General features: G+C 37.1%; 3 protein-coding genes across 14 annotated transcripts in view; 1 reads left to right on the forward strand and 2 right to left on the reverse strand.

The window, feature by feature from the left end:
• NF1 (neurofibromin 1) overlaps nucleotides 1-22789 on the forward strand; it is a 305276-nt gene that overhangs the window by 231101 nt on the left and 51386 nt on the right. The gene's annotated exons all lie outside the window — the stretch shown is intronic.
• EVI2B (ecotropic viral integration site 2B) lies at nucleotides 2219-12693 on the reverse strand. 3 transcript variants are annotated; one of them, XM_017542054.2, is made up of 3 exons: nucleotides 12545-12676; nucleotides 4315-4472; nucleotides 2219-3685 (listed from the first exon to the last, which is right to left on the reverse strand). In XM_017542054.2, exon 3 carries the CDS (start codon nucleotides 3662-3664, stop codon nucleotides 2312-2314), a length of 1353 nt encoding a protein of 450 aa, XP_017397543.1. In that variant the 5' UTR covers nucleotides 3665-3685; nucleotides 4315-4472; nucleotides 12545-12676; the 3' UTR covers nucleotides 2219-2311. The 3 variants fall into 3 exon arrangements, with proteins under 3 accessions (XP_017397543.1, XP_017397542.1, XP_017397541.1); XM_017542053.2 differs by lacking the exon at nucleotides 4315-4472 and adding an exon at nucleotides 6511-6581; XM_017542052.2 differs by lacking the exon at nucleotides 4315-4472 and having other exon boundaries at nucleotides 12545-12693.
• On the reverse strand, nucleotides 16339-20381 carry EVI2A (ecotropic viral integration site 2A). The gene is made up of 2 exons (XM_017542056.1): nucleotides 20140-20381; nucleotides 16339-17681 (listed from the first exon to the last, which is right to left on the reverse strand). Exon 2 carries the CDS (start codon nucleotides 17670-17672, stop codon nucleotides 16971-16973), a length of 702 nt encoding a protein of 233 aa, XP_017397545.1. The 5' UTR covers nucleotides 17673-17681; nucleotides 20140-20381; the 3' UTR covers nucleotides 16339-16970.

The raw sequence follows: 22789 nt of genomic DNA on the forward strand, positions 1-22789 counted from the left end.
CAAACAAACAAAAAAAAGTATCATGCTTATTCAGGAAAAGTAAGAAGCTCAAGGAAGTGTTTCTACAGATTAAAAAAATATTAAAGATCAGTAGAGATGGCTTGAAGGATTATAGGAAAAACACTGTATATAAAATTCCTATGTCCAAAATCCTACTGGTTCTTATTAAATATGGAGCTTTATTAATGTCACAAATACCAGTGCTATGAATAAATGGTATGTTCTCTTCTGAAAATCCCAGAACTATAAGTGATTCCCCAAAACTGGGCTACCAATGAGACTCTACCACTCTCTGCTCCCACCACCCAGCCAAGAATAGAGGCTTGCTCTGTCACCCAGCCTGGAGTGCAGTGGCGCCATCGCGGCTCACCGCAACCTCTGCCTCCCAGGTTCAAGCAGTTCTCCTGCCTCAGCCTCCCAAGTAGCTGGGATTACAGGCACCTGCCACCACACCCGGCTAATTTTTGTGTTTTTAGTAGAGACGGAGCTTCACCGTGTTGGCCAGGCTGGTCTCAAACTCCTGACCTCGATCCAACTACCTTGGCCTCCGAAAATGCTGGAATTACAGGGATGAGCCACCGTGCCTGGCCATCACATTTTATTCTAAGTGCTTGTTTCCCCTGGAGTTAGATGGGACTATTGAGGAAGAGTATGTGCTTGTTGGGCAAAGGAGCACTTCTGCAGACACAGGCTGGCATTGCCAAAAGCACAGGCTGATGACCACTTTGACTTTAACAAAGATTGGGCCCATTCCTACTCTAATAACTCAGACATGTCAGATAACGGATAAAGAAATTCTGCATAAGAAAGGTGATTTAAGAGTTTAAATGGATGATGTCAGAAAGTAAAGCTTGGTAAAAAGTTGAGAATCATCTGTGTTTTGATAGTCTTTTTTCCTAAAAAAAAAAAAAAAAAAAATCACCCAAATCACCCATATTTAGAAGAAAGCCATAGTCTTCTTTTTCTTTCTTTTTTCTTTATAAAACTTGATTTTGGGTGCTTATAAAGAAACTTTTTAAAGATGCTAATTTTAAAATTTGTCCTCCCTCAACATGATAGGAAAATATTTACATTTTATGATGCATCCTCCTATTTTTTTCAGGTAAATGTCTCTAACCCAAACCCTCAGTTTGATGTTTTAGCATGTTTGTTTTACTGTTTCCATTGAAACCAAGAAGAAAATCTCTCTATTCTCAATCATGCATTTTAATCTCTCATTCCCACAAACATGGAATATTTATTTAATACTTGAGGTATTAATTTAAAACTCTGAGTGTATACTTAGTCTCTTATTCCTCTCCACCCCAGTCTTTGAAATAGAAACATAAAAGTTTATTTATTCACGATAAGTTTATACACAGCTTTTCAGGAATAGAAAACTGTACTGGGTATTAGTAAGTATATGTAGATTGTTTCAGAGTGATTAAAAAATTATTGAAACACAGACCACTTACATATGTAAAATGTAGTATACTTTAAAGGTAAGTACTATAATTAGTAAATATATTACTGTTAAATAACTTTTTTTTTAAGTTTCAGCTGGGCATGATGGCTCATGCCTGTAATCCCAGCATTTTGGGAGGCCGAGGCAGGTGGATCATGAGGTCAGGAGTTCAAGACCAGCCTGGCCAAGATGGTGAAACCCCGTCTCTACTAAAAATACAAAAAATAATCTGGGCGTGGTGGCTCACGCCTGTGATCCCAGCACTTCGGGAGGCCAAGGTGGGCGGATCACAAGGTCAAGAGATCAAGACCATCCTGGCCAACATGGTGAAACCCCGTCTCTACTAAAAATACAAAAATTAGCTGGATGTGGTTGTGTGCGCCTATAGTCCCAGCTACTCGGGAGGCTGAGTCAGGAGAATTGCTTGAATCCAGGAGGTGGAGGTTGCAGTGAGCTGAGATCGTGCCTCTGCACTCCAGCTTGGTGCCTGGCGACAGAGTGAGACTATCTCAAAAAAAAAAAAATTTTTTCAAAAAAAAATAGCCAGGTGTGGTGGCGGCTGCAATCTCAGCTACTCGGGAAGCTGAGGCAGAGAATTGCGTGAACTTGGGAGGCAGAGGTTGCAATGAGCTGAGATCACGCAACTGCACTCCAGCCTGGGCAACAGAACAAGACTCCTTCATAAAAAATAAAAAAATAATAAAAATAAAAAAGTCTGTGCACATGGGCTCTGAGCAGATTTCAGATAGTTCCTGAATAAAAATCAAATGACTGCCAGTTGCCATTTTATATATTTTAACATATAAAAAAAAATCAAAAGAGAGTCATTTAAGGACAGAAGATCAGCTAAAAAGCAAGTTGTCATATTTATAACAATTCTGCAGGTGGAGGTGGCAGGGATTCATTAAGATCTTGATCAGAGTTGGGAGGAATAGAGAACTCCTGACACTGGATCTCAAGGTTGGAATCTTCTTGGTTTTTCATAAAATCTACTGGTGGCGGGGGCAAGTTAAGTGAGTCAGTGGGGGGTGGAAATGATTGTATTGTTTCAGATTTATGATCTCCACAGTCTTGATTGAGACAGTCCAGAGATGGAGGAAGACTAGGAGAATCATTTGGAAGAGGAGATACAATTATCATTGTGGGTTTGACAGACTGGCTACTTTCCTGTCCTTCCAAATCCAGAAGGGGAGGTGGTGGAGGCAGATCTGCATCATCATCTGAAGAAACAGCAGTTCCAATTGTTGATCCATCAGCACTGTCTTCTGATGTACCATTCCCTTGATCTTTTATTTTCTCTGTTTTGGGGTTGTTGGAGTCTTCAATGTTTTCACTTGATTCAAACAACTTAATTTCTAAATCATCTGCTAAAAGTGTGCTTTTGCTTGGCTTCCAGGGTGTAAGTGAAATGACTGAGGTACGTTTTGTGGGTATTTCATTTTCTCTAATGTTATCCATACAAATGTCAGGAGTTTCTCCATCAGCAAATGGAGATCTACCTGCCCAATTTTGATCATTTAAAACTGGCTTCCTTAAGCATTTCCAAAGTACAATAATGATTATAGCTACCAACATAGAAGTCAGAAGTACACCAACTAGTATGGCAGCTGTTGAATTATTATTGTTTTTTTGTGGGGTTTTTTTGTTACTGATAGCATCTAAGATAAATCCTGGTGTACTCCTAGATGAATTTTTGACAGTTGATGTTGGTTGTGTGGATGGATCATGAACAGTTGGTGGTATTCGTTTTCCAGAAGGGCTCTGGACAGATGATGATTGTTGAGTGAAAGTATAGACAAATGGCGGTGGTTGTGTGGTAGAAATATGGGTAGATGGTGGTAGTTGTCTGGCAGAGGTGAATACAGGTTGCTGGGAGGAGTTGCTGGCTGTTGGTATTAGTTGTTTGGTGTTATAGGCAAGTGGTTGTCCAGCGGAAGTATGTGCTGCTGATTTTCCAGAAGTATAGACAGCTGGTGTTGGTTGTCCAGCAGTGGCTTTGGCAGATGATACTGACTGTCCAGAAGATGTGTCATTGAATTGTGTTGATTGACCCAAAGGATTCTCTGTTGTGTTTTGAGAATTAGCTAAGACATATGACGTTGATGATCTGAATAAGGTAGGCTGTGGCTGCTTCTCTGTTGTAATTGTCTCTGTCTTTGAAAAAAATATATTGTTCAGGTGTCCACAAAACAACATTAAGATGAAATATTTGGGATCCATTTCAGAATGTTTTCTCCTTACCTATAATGGGTTTATAATGAAAGAAAGAGAAAGACAGTTAGATGTCATTGGTGTTTAATTAAAATTTTGACTTTTCATTATAATGCCTGGCATAAAGTAGGTAGACATTATTCCTAATTAGTAGTAGTTGATTAATGGTTATTATTCCTAATTTAGACTTGACACACTGTAGGCTGGTGTAAAAACTCTTGGATATACACTAACCCATCATACAGCATTTGGACCTCATAAGCTGTGATCTCTTTTAATTCTTTTATTAATACAAGATCTGTATTTGGCCCTGCTGCCCCCTAGCTTCATTATATTTCAGTCCTTCACCTCAGTCATACTGCTCAAAACGCATAGGCTCTGTATGCTGGATCCATGGGTTCTCTACCTTTCTCCACCTTTGCTACTAGGAATATATTGTTTCTCCTGCCTTGAAGAACACCAGTGACCATCTATTACTTAATCCAGTTGTTTTTTATTTCTTCTCTCCCCTCCCCTCCTTGACCACATTAGACACTACTATTCCTTCTCTAATATTCGAGTAGCTCTTTGTAATCAGTCTTCCTTTCATGTTCCTCTCACTAGCTCTTTTTCTCCTGCCTCCTAAGTATGGATAATGGATATTCAGTCCTCAAACTTACCTAGTTTTCTTTGTTCCTGATGCTATAAGATTTTAGTTCTTAGGCCGGGCACGGTGGCTCAAGCCTGTAATCCCAGCACTTTGGGAGGCCGAGGCGGGTGGATCACGAGGTCAAGAGATTGAGACCATCCTGGTCAATACGGTGAAACCCCGTCTCTACTAAAAATACAAAAAATTAGCTGGGCATGGTGGCATGTGCCTGTAATCCCAGCTACTCAGGAGGCTGAGGCAGGAGAATTGCCTGAACCCAGGAGGCGGAGGTTGCGGTGAGCCGAGGTCGCGCCATTGCACTCCAGCCTGGGTAACAAGAGCGAAACTCCGTCCCAAAAAAAAAAAAAAAAGATTTTAGTTCTCAGCTTTATGCCACAATTCCCAACCTCATGTCCAGCCTAAATCTTCTTTGTTCTAATTCTATTTGTATGACTTCTTGGTGGATGTTTCCATGTACATATCCCACTATTGGCAAATTCAACATATTTAAAATGGAATTCGTCTATACCCTCACAACTGACTCTTCACCCAACTTCTCTGTGTTTGTTAATGGTACCACCAAATTTCTTAGGCACAGAATGTATTAGTAAGCTTTGCAGCATCCTCAGTGTCTCTGCAGCATGGTAGCCTTATGTTAAGATTGTATATTTTTAAAGGATTAAATTCAACTGAGAGTCCTAGTCTTAAAATCCTAGAGTGATCTCCAAATCTGGTGGAGTCAATCCAATCCAGTTGGTCAAGTAGTCCTGCTGCTGCTTTCTTTCATTTATTGGTAAATAACACGTTTGTGTGGAGCCCTGTTCTAGGTTTAGGAGATTAAAAAAAAAAAGAAAGAAAAAAAATAGTCAGTGCCTTCAAGTGTTTCAGATTTTAGTGGTAGAAGCAAACAGTAATGGCCAGGCGTGCTGGCTCATGCCTGTAATTCCAGCACTTTGGGAGGCCAAGGTGGGAGGATTGCCTAAGGCTGGGAGTTCAAGACCAGTCTGGACAACATAGTGACACCCCATCTCTAAATAAAAAGAAGAAAGAAAAAAAGTAAAAAATAATGACAATAGGCCAGTCACAGTGGCTCACGCCTGTAATCCCAGCACTTTGGGAGCCCGAGGCAGGCAGATCATGAGGTTGAGAGTTCAAGACCAGCCTGACCAACATGGTGAAACCCCATCTCTACTAAAAATACAAAAATTAGCAGGGCATAGTGGCACACACCTGTAGTCCCAGCTACTTGGGAGGCTGAGGCAGAAGAATCATTTGAACCCAGGAGGTAGAGGTTTCGGTGAGCCAAGATCATACCACTGCACTTTAGCCTGGATGACAGAGCAAGACTTGTCTCAAAAATAAAAATTAAAAAATAATTACAATTTCTTTTTTTTTTTTTTAAGACAGAGTCTCACTCTGTCACCCAGGCTGGAGTGTACTGGTGCGATCTGGGCTCATTGCAACCTCCACCTCGCGGATTCAAGTGATTCTTCTGTCTCAGCCTCAAAGTAGCTGGGATCACAGGCACGCATCATTACACCTGGCTAATTTTTGTATTTTTAGCAGAGATGGAGTTTCGCCATGTTGGCCAGCCTGGTAGAGAACTGACCTCAGGTGATCCGCCCTCCTTGGCCTCCCAAAGTGCTGGGATTACAGGTGTGAGTCTGGCCCAATTACAGTAATTTGATAAGCTTTCTCATAAAGGTATGCAGGAGATGTACAGAGAAGTTAACTTAGCCTAGGAAGGCTTCAGAGAAGCAAAACTTGAACTGAATTTTGAAAGGTCTATAAGAACTAATTAAACAGATTTCCAGCCAGGGAGAGCAACAATGTGGGTGCAAGAAAATAAGGCACATGTGTAAGTTTGGCAGGTAGGGCTTCTTCTGGGATGCGGTAGATGCTAAAACTTGGAGAGTTAAGTTCCAGTTCTACTTCTCCCATCTAACTACCTATCTAACCATGAGAACTAGTTGCTTAACCTTTCCTGTTGTCAATTGCCTTTTCTCTAAAGTGAGGAGTTCTACTGAGACAATTTTCAACTTTTAGTTTAATATGCTTGTTTTGCACATCATCAAAGACAATGGCAATGACTTGGTTATTTCTTGATGTTAGGGAATAGAAAATCTTAGGGTGTTAGATATTGGTATACGTGATTGGAAATTGACTCATAAACCTATATTTAGAGATTTGACGGTCTGTTGGAAGGTGCAAAGGTTTTGCAAATTACCTTTCAGCATATCTAAGTAGTTTTCATTGCTTACTTCTCTACCACTGGGTACACAGTGATGATAAATGATCCTGTTTTAGTAGAAGAAAATATATGTGATTTTTTTTATACGAATACTTCAAACCTAAATTTTAAACAGTTTTCCTTTGAACTCTCCTGCACACTGCTGATGAGTTAATGTTAAATGCATGCATGATCAGGTTACTACTCCCTTGCTTGTGGGTTTTCTATTTCTGTTAAGATAAAACTTCCTTTTTTTTCTCCTTTTGAGAGAGAGTCTCACTCTGTCACCCAGGCTGGAGTGCAGTGGCATGATCTTGGCTCACTGCAGTGTCTACCTTCTGGGTTCAAGTGATTCTTGTGCCTCAGCCTCCCAAGTAGCTGGGACTACAGTAAGCATGCACCACCACACCTCACTAATTTTTGTATTTTTAGTAGAGATGGGATTTCACCATGTTGTCCAGACTGGTCTTAAACTCCTGACCTCAAGTGATCCATCTGCCTCAGCCTCCCAAAGTGCTGGGATTACAGGCGTGAGCCACCGTACCTGGCCTGTTAAGATAAAACTTCTAAATTGAGGTTTTTTTCCTTTTGGCTTGAGTTAACCAGGCCAGAGTCACATGTCATGACTGAAACTTCTTATCCAGCCAAACGTATCCCTTCCCCACCTTACAGACTTCTGAACACATGCTTTTTACCCCCTAAACAGACACTTTTATGCTATTTTTTACTCTCCTCAAGGGTGTTTTTTTTTTCTTCCAAACCTAGCCTCTTCCTCTTTCTGGCTGCCTATCTGAACCTGTCCTCATCTTTCAGAACTCAGTTTAAATTCCCCTTCTTAACCTAGTTCTGTGTGACTGAGTACAGCCCAAAGAGGTCAGTTATTTGCTGAATCCCCCTAGCTCTTATTTATTGTTTTTATGGTTCCTTACATAATTCATGTATGTACCTCACTCACGCATCTATTCTCTTAAATAATTGTGTTTATTTTTTTATTACTTTTCACATTTTCTTATACCTACTTCCTTGAACAAGATTATAAAGAACCTTGAAGAAAGCAGAAAGAAAAGAAAGAAAAATACTTATCTAGAGCATACTGTGTGTTGTACTTTCCCAGTATTGCATACTTTATTTCACTGAACCTTTAAATGACTTTATGAAGAAGGTAAAGAGACCCTTTATTTACAGATAAAGAGACAACATCAAATGAGTTAAGCAGTTTGCCTGATGTTATACCACTCCAAGTGACAGATTGGGAGTTTGTACCCAGGGCCATCTGATTCCAAAGCATACATTCCAATACCCTGTATTGCCTCATGTTTTCTATTTTGATTTCTCTGCAGTATAATGCCTTGTATATTAGGAGCACAGTAAATATTTAACCTGTGTTGGGTTTCTTAATTCCTTTCCATTTTACCTTTTACTAGTACTTCTACCAGAATATAAGCAGAGACATTGAAATATGTGTTAATAAATTTTGCTTTTTATCCATTTTACAAAAGATTTGATATCGATCTTTTGGCATAGATATAGGGATTTGAATCATGTTTAGATGGTCATCATCCATGCAGTTCCTACCCATTATTCTTACAGATTACCGAAAGGAAAAAAAAAAAGGCAGAGGGCTTCATTAGAAAATGTTGTTCTTCAGAGTTTCATTTTTAAAATGTGTTTTAATGCTAATCAAATCATCAGAAAATATAGGCCATGAATTCTTTAGCCAAAAATGTTTCCTGTTTTGTGACTTTGCTTAAAATAAGGAAACCATACGGTTCCTCTTTATAGTTAGCTGAAAAAGGCATTAGAGAAGGAAAGAGCCTAAGCAGGAACACAATTATAAACCCAGGTTAGTTTGTAAGATGGATTTTGATAGATTCATATCCTCTAATGTCAGTAGGAATTTGGTAGAACCTTCCTTGTGTGAGATTTTCACTTGTCACTTAACAGTTATGGCATTATTAAAACGAAATTCCATTTTTACCGATCTTTTCTCCTACTCTTCAGTTAGCTTTTTATCCTCCTAGGATCTGCTACATCAGAATAATAGAAACTGTATTAGAATTCTATGATGGCAATTCAGCATAGTTCAGAGAAGGTGAAGAAAGATTTAAAAGAAGAATAAATAGGGACTACAGTAGTAAAAAAAAAAAAAAAAAACTAGCTTTTTTCCCAGAGGTAGTGAGGCCAGTGTTATTACTAGTGTGGAAGGTTATTTAGCATACACATTAAAAAATATGTAAGTGATGTGTACCTGAACTACCAACATTTTTTCTGTAGGGAAAGAATAACATTGGGCAGGGGAATAAAAAGGAGAAGGAAATTTAGAATAAGATAAAAGGCAATGCAAAGAAATACAAAATAAAACAAAAGAGAAAAAACCAAAACTATAGGAAGCTGCAAAGAGAAAAGAAGGTCAGTTGACTAGAGAAGGTATAGAAAAGAAGAAAACTTAATAAACAGCTGAAAAAATCAGTAGTTATATAATTAGCAAGAAGGCAGGGTAGAAGATTGAAGTAGGCGAAATGAAGAAGTTGAGGGAGATGACTGAAGTAGATGAAAGAAGCAACCACAAAATGCCGCTCTCTCGTGGCTGGACTGTGTTTGTTAGTGCAGGAGACAGTAAAGAGGAGCTTGCTTTCTAAGATGGAGGACCAGAATGAACCATCCTTTCAAATTCATTTACCTTTCATTTCAGGCTCTCCTGTCTGCTATGAGTATCCTTACCATCTTCTCTGTCTCTCTTTTTTTACCCCAGCGCTATTCAGAAGCATACCTAGCAGTTACTCTGGAGAGCCCGTGTACCTGTGTACGTTTTATATAGAGTTTTTCTAGAAATCCCTTAGTTTGCTGCTCAAATACCAAATTTGTCAGCCCTCATATCCAGTATTTTATTCATTATTGTAGGCTGGCTCTTTGAGGTTAAAATCTGTGATTTTGGTTCTTTTTCTTTGCTGAATATTTAGAATATTTTAAAAAGAAGAAAAACAAACTATTTTAACTAAACATTTTAAAGACAGTTATAGTGAAGCAGGAGTCCCCATGTATAACACATATTCTATTTTTTTTCTTCTTTTGGAGACAGGGTCTCACTCTGTCACCCAGGCTGCAGTGCAGTGGTGTAGTCTCAGCTCACTGCAATGTCTGCCTTGTGGGCTCAAACGAGCCTCACATCTCAGCCTACCTAGAGTAGCTAAAACTGCAGGTGTGCGCCACCACGCCCAGCTAATTTTTGTATTTTTTTGTAGACATGGGGTTTCATCATGTCACCCAGGCTGGTCTTAAACTCCTGGACTCAAGTGATCTGCCTGCCTTGGCCTCCCAAACTGCTGGGATTATAGGCATGAGCCACTGAGCCAGGCAATAGACAATGTTCTTATAAATATAATGCATAAGTACATAAAGAGTTCAGCATTTAAAATTGATGCTGTTAAGTTAGATATGATAGGAAGTATGCCATTGTCTTTTAAAGAGAATTAAGATTTGGTGAGCATATCCTAGACAAAAGACAAGTATAAATAGCGTTATCAATTACTTTCATATAATAAAAGTTGTGATGCAGATATAACAGGTTAAAATTTAGCATTAGTATTATCTCTAGTGAAGTTTTGAAACCATAAAAGAAAAATATAGCCATTTTGCATCTTGAGGAAGAGTGGAAAGGGAAATTGACCTTAAACTACAATAGGAAGTATTTGATGACTATCTTGTATCAATGATAAGACCGTTTACTGAGCACCCAACAAAGGCTAAGCAGTATCTTATTTTAATGACAAGGTGGTGGTTTTTTCACCCTACAGATAAGCAAACTGAAACACACAGATATTGGGTAACTTGCCAGTATCACAGCTCTAAATAGTGGCACTAATATAAAAATCATGCTAACCTTGTGCCAGAGCCCTTTCTGTCACATGTAACTATATGTGCCATACTGCCTTTCATAGAAAAGTTATGAAATAGAAATGCTTTATGAAGGAAGGAGATGTGAGTTGGCAGGAATAATATGTAAATAACACGTATAGGTAGTCTTAGAGACAGGGTAGGAAAGAAATACCAGAAAACTCATTTTAGTCCTGATTCTACTAAAACAATTAAAAGAATTTTGAATGGTTTCTGTAAATTGTCATATTCAGTAGTTTACTGAAAATTTTTTGGTGATTTTTTTTTTTTTAAAGCTTAGACATTGAAACCATCAGATTTAGGTTTCTCAATTCAAAGTTATTCAAAATTAAAGTTTCCTTCTAAGTAGAATTATGAAGGTATTAACTGGAAAACACAGGCACTACCAGTAAACTTTAGACGTGGGTCTCACCTTTTAAAAACATGTATGGGGCTGGGGACAGTGCCTCCTGCCTATAATCCCAGCACTTTGGGAGGCCAAGGCAAGCCAAGCACTTGAGGTCAGAAGTTCGAGACCAGCCTGACCAACATGGTGAAATCCCGTTTCTACTAAAAATACAAAAAAATAGCCAGACATGTTGGGTGCCTGTAATCCCAGCTACTTGGGAGGCTGAGGCAGGGAGAATCACTTGAGCCCAGGAGGCAGAAGTTGCAGTGAGCCAAGATCGTGCCACTGCACTCTAGCCTAGGCAACAGAGTGAGACTCTGTCTAAAAAAAAAAAAGTATGGGATTCTGTGATGACAAAGATACACCATTGTCAAAGATTCATGGGAAATTTTTTAGTTTATTTTATGAAATATGAGAGTGAAAAATTAATATGATTGTATGACAATATGCATAATGACATAACTAAATATTAGAAGCAGAAAAATATGTAGACAAGCTTTATCTGAAAGTGAGTTATCTTTATTTTTTGACTTCCACAATAATTACTTAAAAGAAATCCTTCTAAGAGGAAGTCATAAGTATTTATTAAGTGTTGAAATAGGATATCACCAACTATGATGAATGTATTATTCCCTGAAATTACAAGTCTGTGTAAAATACCCTTTGCAGTTTTTATTTGCCCAGTTTACCCACATAGTAAACATCTTTTATGCATATTAAGAATTGTCTGTTGTTTATTCTGTGGGTTTTTTCTATCATATACTATTTTCTAAAGGCTCGTAATATGTGACATAAAGACATAGACAATGTTAATATATGTGTGCATGTTTGATTACGGACTAACATTTTTGACTTAGTAAGCATTTAAAATGAGCCGTAATGTTTTCATGTCATTATTAAATGTAAAAATCTATGTGTAAAAAATTAAGCACATATAGTAATAAATAATAATAAAATACCACATCCGATTTCTTTTTTTTCTTTCTAAATTAAGTGAAGGTGACCATTCTTACTATGCAAACTAAAGGGAATACAAAAATGTTAATTAATGGACTATATTATGTACAGGAACATTTTATAAAAAGTAAATTAGAACTTTCAACAATTAATATTTTGGAGGTTGTAAATTCAGTCATAGCCCATGGAATCTAGTTCTATTTCTAACCCTTTATCTGCCATGGCTATAGTTTCTTTTTAATTATAAAACTAAGATTAACAAATATGATTGTGGCTGGGCACGGTGGCACATGCCTCCCAGCACTTTGGGAGGCTGAGGTAGGAGGATTACCTGAGGTCAGGAGTAGGAGACCAGCCTGACCAACATGGTGAAACCTCATCTCTACTAAAAGTATAAAAAAATTAGCCAGGTGAGGTGGTGGGCACTTGTAATCTCAGCTACTCGAGAGGCTGAAGCAGGAGACTCACTTGAGCCTGGGAGGCAGAGGTTGTAGTGGGCCAAGATGGTGCCATTGGACTCCAGCCTGGGCAACAGAGCAAGACTCCGTCTCAAAAAACAAGCAAAAATACTCAAATATGATTAAATAAACTTAAAAGATGTTATACAAACCTAGATGGAAATCTTTTTCTAAGGCAAGCTCAACACTGAGTCTTTTTAATTCTATACAACAAAGCCACAAAAACCGGTTTCATACATCTTTAGACTGTCAGAGTTTAAGTTTAAAACACTAATGACAGTTTTTAAATAAATTTTATACAAAGCAAGATCAAATTTTGTGAAAATTTTCTTACCTCAGCTGTTAACTTCTTTTGCAGAATGCTAAATTCTTGTTCTAACTGGACATTTTGGTGATTTGGCTAAGAAAGCAAAGTGAGTGGTTCAGTTCAGATTTAAAATGTTCCTCTAGCAAACCGAAATAGTTTCTATAGAAAAAGAGGAAGTTTATCAATAGCTGGTTCCGGAAGTGCAATAAACCACAAAATGACTAAGAAATATATTACTTTAACAGAACTTATTTTGAAATATATTTTGGAGCCCTATGATTTGAGTGCTTTTAATTAATTTATGTAAATAAGTATTTGAGACACTCTAGTAATATGATCATATAATTTAAATATTTAGGATGGAGTCCCGAAGACAAAATTACATGTTCTAAGAAGAAAAGCTGCCAGTGGGGTTATCACTTATAGTGAGATTTCTTCTCATAAGAAGTGAGTGGTGTGTTCTGTTTACTTGTATGACCTTAGGCAATTCTTTGCACTTCTCGGTCACCGTTTCCTCCTCTGAAGGAATATTTTATTGGGTTACTGTGAGGATTAAATAAGATAGCATAATATAACATGTATAAATGCTTCACACCCTTGGTTACTGTAGGTAACCAATAAATATAATGTAATTTCTTCATAATATAAAAAGCCCAGGGTAAAAGTATAATTAAATCATTTTGCGAATGACAGGATCTCATTCTTTTTATGGCTTAATAATACTCCATTGTGTATATGTACCATATTTTCTTCATCCATTCATCTGTTTATGGACACTTAGGTTGCTTCCAAATCTTGGCTGTTGTGAATAGTGTTACAGCAAACGTGGGAGCACAGATATCTCTTTGTACTGTTTTTCTTTCTTTTGCGTATATACCCTGCAGTGGGATTGCTGGATCATATGGTAGCTCTATTTTTAGTTTTTTGAGGAACCACCAAACTGTTCTCCATAGTGGTACTAATTTACATTCCCATCAACAGTGTATGAGAGTTCCCTTTTCTCCACCTTCTTGCCAGCGTTTCTTATTGCCTGTCTTTGGGTATCAGCCATTTTAACTGGGGTGAGATGATGTCTCATTGTAGTTTTGATTTGCATTTCTCTCATCAGTGTGTTGAGTACCTTTTCATATGCCTGTTTGCCATCTGTATATCTGTAATTAAACTATTTTGACCATATACTTTAATGATTTTTGAGTTCAAGTTCACAACTATTTATTTGGTTACCCACAAAGTAGTTACTTCTCAGTGGAAAATCAAATAAATTGGGGATGATTTTTTAAGAAGTTAGCTAAAGTTAAGTTGTTAACTTTTTACTAAAGGATAAGTGAGGGGTTGGGGAGACGGTGGTACCAGTTAAGGAGTACAAAAAACAATAGAAAGAATGAATAAGACCTGCTATTTGATAGGACTATAGGGTGACTATCGTTAATAATAATGTAATTGTACATTTTAAAATAACTAAAAGTGTAATTGGATCCTTTGTAACACAAAGGATAAGTGCTTGAGGGGATGGATACCCCATTCTCCATGATGTGATTATATCGCGTAACATGACTGTATCAAAACATCTCATTACCCTTTAAATATATATACCTACTGTGTACCCACAAAAATTTAAAATAAAAAAAATTTCAGTTAACTAAACAAAGTATATTGAAAAGAGTGAGTCCATCTGAATAAAAATTTCTTTAGGTAAGTCACCTTTCCTCTCCTGAAAAATGGAGATCATAATTCCTAATTTATAAGCTTATTGTGGAATTAAATAAATATAAAGTATCTTGCATGGTGCCTATTATAGCAGATATGGAATGTGTTAACCCATGTACTGCTTTTTCCTGGTCACTGCGGGAAACACAGGTTATTATGACGTGGTTCTTAACTTCAAGATACTTATAACTTAGCATAAAAAGAATAGCTTTCTTTTTAAGGGCTCCTACTGTAAAGCATAATATAATCAAATGCTATAAAGCTTTTGATTCACTGGATTTTAGAGGTGGTGGTGGTGGTGCCGTTTTTAGAGACAGGGTATTGCTATGTTGCCCAGGCTGATCTCGCACTCGTAACCTCAAGCAATCCTGCTACCTCAGCGCCTCTAGTAGCTGGGACTGCAGACACATGCCACCTAACTGGCTGGCTGGGTGACTGATTGATTGATTGTAAAGATGAGGATCTTACTTTGTTGTGTAGGCTGGTCTGGAACTCCTGGCCTCAAGCTCCTGACCTCAGGTGATCCTCCCACCTTGACCTCCAAAGTGTTAGGATTATAGGTGTAAGCCACTGTGCCTGACCTGATTCACTATTTTTAAATCCCTGAATTAAGCTGGTGAACTGTAATACCCAGGGGTAGGAAATATGTTTTTGTTTAAAACTAAATGACTTTTAAATTTTGAACTCAAAAGATATCTTACCTACCATCTTTAAATACCTGTCATTTGGAAAGGAACCACTTCTGTTTGTTCAGTAACTGTCATTAGATAGTATCATTCTGAGAGTATATGTTTAATAGCCAAGGTAGTGAATGGTAAATTTTAAATATTCTTTTAAATATTACTGTGGTAGAAGCTCTCTGTTTGGTGAGAAAATGTTTGACCAGTATGTTGAATATGAAAGTAATTTTCTAGTTAATTTCCTACTTTTACAAAGATACCAAATTTTCGTCATTTTCTCTAACAAGTATTTATTTACGACACTTGATTCAAGGAATGCTTTGTGTTATTACTGGATGTCCTGGTGCACAATCTCAAATTTTTAATTTTTGCACAGAATGAGAAGTCTTCCCAGCTTCATTTCTAATCTGGGCCATTTTTCCCCTCAAAAGATAACATGATTTCAGTCACCATGACTGGCATGAATATTCTCATGCTTTCCCTTTTACTTTGTTGACACTTAACTTTAGGATAATATTGTTATGATTTTTTGTTTAGGGAATAGATTTGTTTTTTATAAATTGCTAATAAATTGATAAAAATGATAATAAAAATTTATTTTTTCCCCTCTCATTTTCATATGTAACCTAGATGTTTGAAGCGATGGAACTTGTAAAAAGTGAATTTGATAACCAAGAGCAGTTATCACCTAGAGAGTTATATAAAAATTACCAATGCCTAGAGGTCACCCCCTTCCAGTTGCATCAGAAGGAAGACATGGGAATTGGGCATTGGTGTTTTTTAAAAACTCTTCAGGTGATTCTGATATGCAGCCAGGGTAAGAATCACTAGTTTAGAAGGAAGAGTAAGACTGTGGTCATACTTGGGAAAAAATATATTAAAAAGTTTTCTTAAATGACTAGTATATTGTCCAAATTAAATGCTCAATAAGGGATGAGATTTTTGAAATGTGGTCTGTGTTAATTTCAGTAGATATTTGGAAAGTCGTTCAAACCAATTTTTGTAATATATTTAATTGAAGATGGGGGTCTCGACTTAAATGTAAGTCATTATTTTACTTGAAACCAATTTCTTTAAAGGTTAAATAATTACCTGAAGTATCAGTTTTCCAAATTTGAACACACACACACACACACACACACACACACACACACACACTTCTGTTTCCTTTGGTCATGTAACATTAGATAGTAAAAATTAATCACTAGGCTACTTGGCATCCTTGAAGTCCAAAAATTAATCAGCCTTTGGGTACTTGTTGTTAATGTTCCAGTGAGTAGTATTTATAGGAAAGATGAATATTATTAAACAGTAAAATATGCTTTGCTTTTACACTTAGCCTATTGATGTGGCTGTAAATCTTATTTCTTTTAGTTTTGCTCTATTATTGATCTTTACAATGTGTTCTTTAAAGTAATAAAGTGAATGCAAATATACATAGTCACAGGTTTATTCTAATGACTTTTAATTTATTATGCAAAATTAAAGGTTTAATTTAATATTAATAGTAGAAAAACACTTTCTTACGTGTGCCATAGGGAAAGATAAAAAGCACCTAGGCTAAAATAAGCTGTGTTGATTGATAAGCTGGTATGGATTCTGCCACATCCAGCAAAGAAGGTACCATTAAATTATACAGCTTAGCGCTATGCATTAGGAATTTGACTCCCATTTGATGTTAAAGCATGTACTTGGCTTTAAGGACACACTAAAACTCTTCAAAGTTTAATTACGTTCAGACAAAGATCATCTTATCACGATCGCTATGTAGGGAATATTTATTTAATTATCCCTTGCTCTTAGTTTTCTCAATTTATCCTTAAAACTTTCCTTAAATGCTTATTTTATTATTTGCTTTTTAAAAATATTCGGTGTCAAAACAAAAGGTTTAAGTGATTAAGAAGGCATTCTTCTCCCTCTCTCACCTGCTTGATTCTAAATTGCAAGGTCTACCATGTCAAATTTTAGATCATCAGAACAACACTTTGGCATTAAATACCAACTGACTTCATTTTTATTCCATAATCCTTCTCATTGCCACTTTGCAGTTTTCTTCACTAACTCATCTATTTGCCAGTAAGTTTTTCAGTTCCTTCTTCATCTTTTCTTTCCCTTGTATCTGTAAGCACTCCAGAAGATTGCATCACTAGGTTGGATCCTGTGAGCTGTTTTGCTCTTTTCCAAGTGTCTGATTCAGCAGGCCATAGACCGCTTGCCAGAAAATCGCCATTGCTTCTAGGCTGACGCTTGCCTACTTGTTTTGATCGTCTGAGAGTTGAGACTTTGTTTGCCAGAACCACAGTTGATAGAAATAGAAGGGTGCAGATAAGAAAAAGCACTGCAATTATAATTAAGCAAATTAGCATAGCCATGTTGTTGTTGTTTTCCACACAGACATCCTTTTTGAAAATTTCACCATGACTTTTGCTTGTGTTTTCAATGCTCTGTACTGTTGAAGGACTGTTGCTGACAACAGAAGGTAAATAAAGCTCCTGTTCAGATTTAGAAGTAAAAGATACAATGTGAGATGTTTCAGCCATGTTTGTAGAATTACCTTTATAATCTACTTCAGGAGTTACAGGGTTTATGTTAATGTTTTCATTTTGGTTTCTGCCTGCCTTGTTTTGAGTAACTGAATCCCAGGAAGTAGTATTGTTAGCCCACAGATGGGTATAGTTTGCTTTTGTTCCAGGAGACAAAGAAAAAACTGTTGTCATCAGAATGGCAAGATGTAGGTAATGTCCTGTGTCTTCCATGTCCGTGGGCATACTGATGATCTGTTGGGACAGCAATACAATTTGTTAGTTTGTGAAAGAGTAATGATCCTAATTGTAGTTAAAAGATAGTTGAGATGTTACAAGTAAACTACAAGCTCATGCCTAATATTCGCTACGCTGAATTCCATCTCAACTGAATTTCTTTCCTGTTCAGCTACATATGAAGAAGCATTTTAATTTCTATTACACTTTTAGACACTAGAAGTTAGCATTACAAATAAATATTAATCATTTTAAATGGGATATTATGGCTTTATATAGTTTTCTCCCTTTGAAGCATGCCAGACTTCTGCTTTGAGTCAGTTAGTTCTCCTTTTACTTTTCTGATTCCTTCTTTAAAAAAAAATTAAGGAGTATTCTTGCTGAAACTACCTACCCTCTAACCTGTCACCAGTTTTTACAGAAGAAATGTGGCCTTGAGCTTCTTGCTTCATGTATGAAAACAAAATGCAAATTTTTTGGTGGGAAGAGGGGAAGTTTGGTAGCAACAAAAGAAAATGAACTTCAAATAGGAATTCAAGGTGTTCTTTTTTCTTCTTGGGTGTTTATCCTGAAGCTTAGAATAAAGCTAGTAGTTAGACATTCGTAAGTATATCTATAAAAGCAGTTTTACTGGGGTGGTTGTCTCTTTTCATTTCTATTTCCCCAGACTGACTGTGTCTGAAGGCAAAGGCATACCAGTTTTCTCAACCTAAAAATCTGGAAAAAAAAAAAAAAAAAAAAAGCAGCAGATTTCTTCTGAGTAGTCTTAAAAGTTCAACAAAAGTTACTGGGTTTTTTTAAAGCATCGCTTATACCTAGTATTTTCTCTGATTTTGACATAATTCTTAAAAAAAGAAAATGTGTAATAAAATAGAAATAGAGCATCAAGATCTTGATGATTTAGGGTGAAGTGGCAGATGATAAGCTCTCAACATATAATTGTAAAAGTTGAATTTCCATTTTGGCTCTCAGCTTGCTGGAAGCCAGCTCAAAAAGGGGACAAGTTATATTCTAATTTTTTATTAACTATCATATGATTAAAGATTTAAATAGAAATGACATATTTTAGAATTTAACAGTTCCATGTACTGCTAACCCAGCAGGAAAGATTTATAATTATTATTGAGGTATCTTATAATAATATGCCAGTTTGTTTTGAGCTTCTTTTGAAGGAGTGTTTTATTGTTAGCATTTATGTGAATGAACTAAAAGCAAAACTGGATTGTTCTGCTGATATTTACTAAATGAAATTGCCTGGTTAAGAACCCTATATATATTATAGAAATTCTTCTCAAATGTACATAGAAGTCCTTTTTTAAAATGGAAAAAAAAAAAAAAAAAGGCAGATTCTGACTTAGCTAGTATAGGTAGGGCCTGAAATTCTTTGTTTCCAAACCCACTCCTAAGCAACATGGATGCCACTGCTAGTCAGGCTTTTGAACATCAAGGTTTTATAAGAAATGGTTGTTGTATGTCATTGACCAACATTTGTATACCGTTAAAATATAGAAATTAAAAATAAGAAATGTGATGTGTTGAGTTTAACAAACAAAAGTAGCATGTAATAAACAATGCTAACTGCAGACTAACCTCTGAAGTAGTATTTCATATTAATAGTAGGGAGGAAAAACTCTATTAAGTATTCTAAGATTCAGATTACTTTTTAGATTATGACCTGTAGTAGACAATTAAAGACACAGGCCACTGGCTTTTGTATAATAGTGTTCAGCTTTAATTTTTAAGTTTAATGACCTAAATCTGGATGTTTCATGATTCTTTCACAAAAACAAATATTTGAAATTGGGTTAGCAAGTAATTTTCATCTTTTTATACTAGACTGGACTTCTGTATTAGATGCTAGAATGATTTAAAGTGGATTATTCTTGTCACATTAGTTCATTAACAATGTAGTATACATCATAGTATTGGTACACATTTTAACAGTGCTTACCACAGGACAGATAATAGGCCTGCTGTTGATTGTCTTCAGCCAGATGTACTGCAATGCCCAAATAAACAAACTGTATGACAAAATGAGACTTTCTCTTACCCTTACAAATGCCTGAGAATTGAGGAGTATTTTTACACCAATTTATGCCATGGAGGTCAGGTTGTATTATCAAAAGTTTTCTTATCTCTGGTCATTTTCAATAGAATTTATAATGTCTAAGCATTAGCAATGAGAAATTTATTTTTTAACTTTTGAAAAATAACAAAACGTTTCCAGTTTACTTGAGGAATTGAAACTTAGATCCTTCCTAATCCTAATTTAAAACTCCATGGCATTGGTAAATATTTTTATTTCTAACATAAAATTTATGTAGTAACACGGAAAAAATAAACAGTATACATTTTCAGTCACGATTCTAGTTTGTTAGTGAGAGTCTTATACACTTTGATAGCATTTCCTCGAACACTAATCTGTCAAAAGTTAGAAGTGAAAAGGCATAAGAAAAGCCATATATATATGACCTACCTTACAAAATGCTTGGTCAAAATCTGATTATAACGTGATTTTGATAAACCACTTCTTTTCTTGTCTTCTTATTTAAAGCAGAACAGACTTGTAGAAATGAACCTTAAAGTAAATCTACAGTTAAAAAGGATATGTGCGGCTAGTTTTCCACTTATAAAACCAAACCACAGATGACACATTTCCTTTCCACTGCATTTAAAGCACATGTCATGGGGGGGAAAAAAACCGAAAAAACTCCAACTTGTCTAGTTGGCCACTGGCATGACAGGAGGCTTTGTAGAACAAATCCCCGCCTCCAGAGCAGGGAGGGTTTTCCACTTAATGCCTTTTGACAGTATGCTCATTCTATAGGCCTGCTACGTTCTTTTGAATGATACGTTAGTATCATTTAAAAGAGGTTTTAAAATGGTATTTTTCCTGCAGTATGTAAATTCTTCTCTAAAAGATTTATTTGAAATCTACAGACTGATTTGAAAATGTGAGTTTGGAGTCCATGGGATATTGGTTAGATAATAGAAACTGTGATATATATTATAATCTTAGAATTGTGGAACTGTAACAATTATTTGAGAAAATAGTAAACTTAGATTATATGGGACAGAAAATGCTTTTGTGTGGTGTAGTGTGTGTATTCTTTCTCTCTCTCTCTCTCTCTCTCTCCTGTCAGACATCCTGTCATCACCTCAAATTTAACATGCTGAAGCCCTTTGAGAACTGGGTATGCGCTAGATGCAGTGGCTCATACCTGTAATCCCAGCACTTTGGGAGGGTGGGGCAGGTGGATCACTTGAGGCCAGAAGTTCAAGACCAGCCTGGCCAATATGGTAAAAACCTGTCTCTACTAAAAATAGAAAAATTAGCTGACAGGATAGTGTGCACCTATAGTCCCAGCTACTTGGGTGGCTGAGGCAGGAGAATTGCTTGAACCTGGGAGGTGAAGGCTACATTGAGCCAAGATCATGCCACTGCCCTCCAGCGTTGGGGACAGAGCAAGATTCTGTCTCCAAAAAAAAGGAACTGAGTATGGCAGCACACATCTGTAATCCCAGCTACTAGGGAGACTGAGGTAGGAGGATCACTTGAGCCCAGGAGTGCAAATCCAGCCTGGGTAACATAGCGAGACTCCATCTCTTAATAATTAATTAAATTAATAAAATAAGAAGAACTTTATTTTTTCTTTAAAAGAAGCTGTCTGTCACAGTCTTCTTGTTTCTGTTCATGATAACAGCATTCTTTGTACTCTCAGAGGCTTGGTATAAAACACATCATTTTAAGTCCTCTTAGTCCTGATCAGACTTTAATTCATGTTGGTCCTTCCTTCATATTCTTGGGTCAGTTTCTTTTTCCCTGTTTTTCCTGTCAACAGTAGTATTTTAGATCCTTATCAGGTCATACCTAGACTACCTAGACTCTACAATAGCCTTTTTTTTTTTTTTTTTTGAGACGGAGTTTCGCTCTTGTTACCCAGGCTGGAGTGCAATGGCGCGATCTCGGCTCACCGCAACCTCCGCCTCCCGGGTTCAGGCAATTCTCCTGCCTCAGCCTCCTGAGTTGCTGGGATTACAGGCACACGCCACCATGCCCAAGCTAATTTTTTGTATTAGTAGAGATGGGGTTTCACCATGTTGACCAGGATGGTCTCGATCTCTTGACCTCGTGATCCACCCACCTCGGCCTCCCACAGTGCTGGGATTACAGGCTTGAGCCACCGCTCCCGGCCTTACATTAGCCTTTTTAGTGGCCCCGTTTCCTTCATTTATCTTGTGTATACCACTTTCTTTGGTCATATCACCCCTTTCCTGGAAAAAAAAATTGAAAAATTCCCTAATACATACAGCAGTGATTCAGAAATGTTTGTGTACATAAACATCAGATGAGAAGATTGTTTAAAAACATAAAAACAAGACATGGTGGCTCACACTTTGGGAGCAGAGTAATCTCAGCACTTTGGGAGGCAGAGATGGGAGGACTGCTTGAGCCACAGGAGTTCAAGACCAGCCTGGACAGCATGGCAAAATCCTGTCTCTACAAAAAATACAAAAAAGAAAAAAAAAAAAAAAACCTAGCCAGGCATGGTGGCACTTGTCTATAGTCCCAGGTGGGAGAATCACCTGAGCCTGGGGAGGTCAAGGCTACAGTGAGCCGTGACCACGCCACTGTAGTCCAGCCTGAGTTAAGGGGAAAAACAAAAAGACAAACAAAAACACAATACAAATTTCTAGGCCCGACTACATAGATTCATATTTAGTAGGTCCAGGCTGGGTCCAGGAAACTGCATTTTTATCAAGCACCACAGTTGATTCTGATGCCAGTAGTCCACAGAACATACGCTGAGAAATGGTGAGTCCCTAGGAGAAAACCTAAGCCCTTTGGTTGAGAAGTTATGGTCCCTTCACAATTTGGCTATTCTGTATTTTCCTAGCTTTAGCTCTCAAAACTTCCCTACCTGAATCCACCATTCTGGCTAGACTAGTTACCTATTTCTTTTCCTTTTTGCCTTTCTCTGTAAGGCCTGCCCAGTCCTCTTGCCGAGTTCTGCATTCCTCCTTACCCACTTCAGCCACGGTATCGTCTATGTAGCTTTCACTGACTGCCCAGTTTGTGTTGATATCACTCTCTTTTGATTTAATAACAGTATTTTCTCTGCAGT

Source organism: Cebus imitator, unplaced genomic scaffold, assembly GCF_001604975.1.
Source record: "Cebus imitator isolate Cc_AM_T3 unplaced genomic scaffold, Cebus_imitator-1.0 Scaffold140, whole genome shotgun sequence".
Lineage (NCBI taxonomy): Eukaryota > Metazoa > Chordata > Mammalia > Primates > Cebidae > Cebus > Cebus imitator.

Coding starts and splice junctions, on each gene's coding strand:
- EVI2B (XM_017542052.2), bottom strand. CDS start 3,664: ATGGATCCCAAATATTTCATCTTAATGTTGTTTTGTGGACACCTGAAC.
- EVI2A (XM_017542056.1), bottom strand. CDS start 17,672: ATGCCCACGGACATGGAAGACACAGGACATTACCTACATCTTGCCATT.